Source organism: Echinococcus granulosus (assembly GCF_000524195.1).
Source record: "Echinococcus granulosus chromosome Unknown EG_S00318, whole genome shotgun sequence".
NCBI lineage: Eukaryota > Metazoa > Platyhelminthes > Cestoda > Cyclophyllidea > Taeniidae > Echinococcus > Echinococcus granulosus.
This window is the reverse complement of record NW_020170698.1, coordinates 1-1,746: the sequence shown is the minus strand read 5'-3', so window position 1 is coordinate 1,746 and position 1,746 is coordinate 1. Positions and strand designations below refer to the sequence as shown.

At 40.7% G+C, this 1,746-nt stretch overlaps 1 protein-coding gene across 1 annotated transcript; it reads left to right on the top strand. All coding sequences in view use genetic code 11, as the record gives it.

Annotated features, from left to right (window-relative positions):
* Positions 1-115: 115 nt before the first annotated feature.
* Positions 116-1,699, top strand: EGR_10978 (hypothetical protein; the record flags this gene model as incomplete). Its single annotated transcript, XM_024500227.1, has 2 exons — positions 116-224; positions 1,653-1,699. The coding sequence occupies 2 exons, from the start codon at positions 116-118 to the stop codon at positions 1,697-1,699; spliced, it is 156 nt and encodes a 51-aa protein (XP_024345356.1).
* Between the last annotated feature and the right edge of the window lie 47 nt (positions 1,700-1,746).

Here is a 1,746-nt window from a genome sequence, read left to right as displayed (position 1 = left end):
ATGATTAGCGAAAGACCGACAGAATTTGAATATCGTAGAACACCAACAGGTGATACGAAAATGACCGGACCCAACAATAATACCGAATATGATGCTGACGGCTTGTAGTACGCCGATGTCCTTCGACATTTTCACCACCGACCTCTTGCCTCCATTAGCAGAGTCCGGAACTCCAAGCTCGCCAGAAACGCTACCCATTGTCAAATTCTACCAACTGACGCATGGTACGCTAACACTAATTTATAATCGTACTTGTTTTTGTGATTTCGAATGGCCGAGCTAAACAAAGTTGGCATTTATTTTTCGAAAAATGTCTTATTTGCAACTAAATAAAAATTTATTCCTGCATTAGTTATTTTTTGTATGCTGGGTATAGGTGCAGCTACCTCAACAATTGAAAATATATTCCTGAACAAAAAACTGTGAAGTAAACTACATATTTTATTTTTCGGCAAGAATTTTACACATATCCAGTAGGAGCACTCAAGAAGCTGCTACGTTAAGGTTAAGAAGCGTTAGGATAATTGTCAATTTGGTCAACTGTTTGCTCAGTTTCTCCAGCATATCATGTAGCGCACCAAGGCTTACCTGAAGACGAAAAGAAGACACAATACTGGGGCAGAATAGCTATATTTAGCACAACGGAGGTGTCAGGGCGACTGGCATGGCCCGACGGCTAGCCTACCCCGCAAGATATAAGAAGGCTAATTCAAAATACAAAAGTAGCGCCTCACCAAAACCTGAGGGATAAACCACCATCGTATTACATATCAACCTTCTCAGATTCCAACCCCACTTCTGTTTTCAAGATATGTGCAAAACTTTGCTCTTAAAATCTCCTGTGTCAACTTTGTTGGCAATTTTAAAACAGCCGACCCATAGTGGGTATCCTCGTGTCAGTCTTAGGCACAGAGAATTTCAGAAACCTATATAGAGATACCGTTTTACGTAGCAGATGTTAAAGTAGAAAGTTAGCAACTGTACAACAGTGTTTAGCAGTAAAACTGAGAAACTGTTTGCTAGGACACAAACACCAAGATGCTCACAGTCGAACAAAAATTTTTAGAATAAACTAATAAAGCCGAATCTCTCATAATACTTGTTATGATTCGTCGTGAGGCCGAAAAGTCAAAATGGTGCATGTAAATAGAATTAAAATAAATTTGGACAATCAGTGTAAACGATTTGACAACTTGTTGTACAAAAATCAAGATTTATGAATCACCCCTCCACCTGGAATGGGGAACATACTATCCGGTGGTTAGTTTACCCAAGTACTAAGAGTCTCGTTATAGACACTGGTTAGAAACACAGGCCAGTGTACAATGCAAGTCCAACTGCATTTGATCTCCACACCAAACAGAAATGATGAGGTCTCGAAAGGCGCGGTCAGTACTGACCACCAAAGACAACCAGCCGGTGAACCGAATTGAAGTGCCTGCCATTGTCGAAACTGAGAGAAGTATATGCGAATTACCAAAACCATGTTGGCCGGAATAAAAGTCAAATTACAAACATGAGACCATAAATACAGCCCCTTCTTCCTTCCAAAAACCGAGACAGTGACGAAAACAGGTAGGAGCATTAGAATTCAGTGCATTGCACAATTTACCAACACCAAAAAAACCAACGGGATGTTTCGTGTTGTTTAGTACCAGCTGTCTCCTCTTCACAGCACTTTCTGCCACTAACAACTTGAGTGGACATTCACACCTGAGCAACAGTTGCCTCTATGCTCCCCTTCTA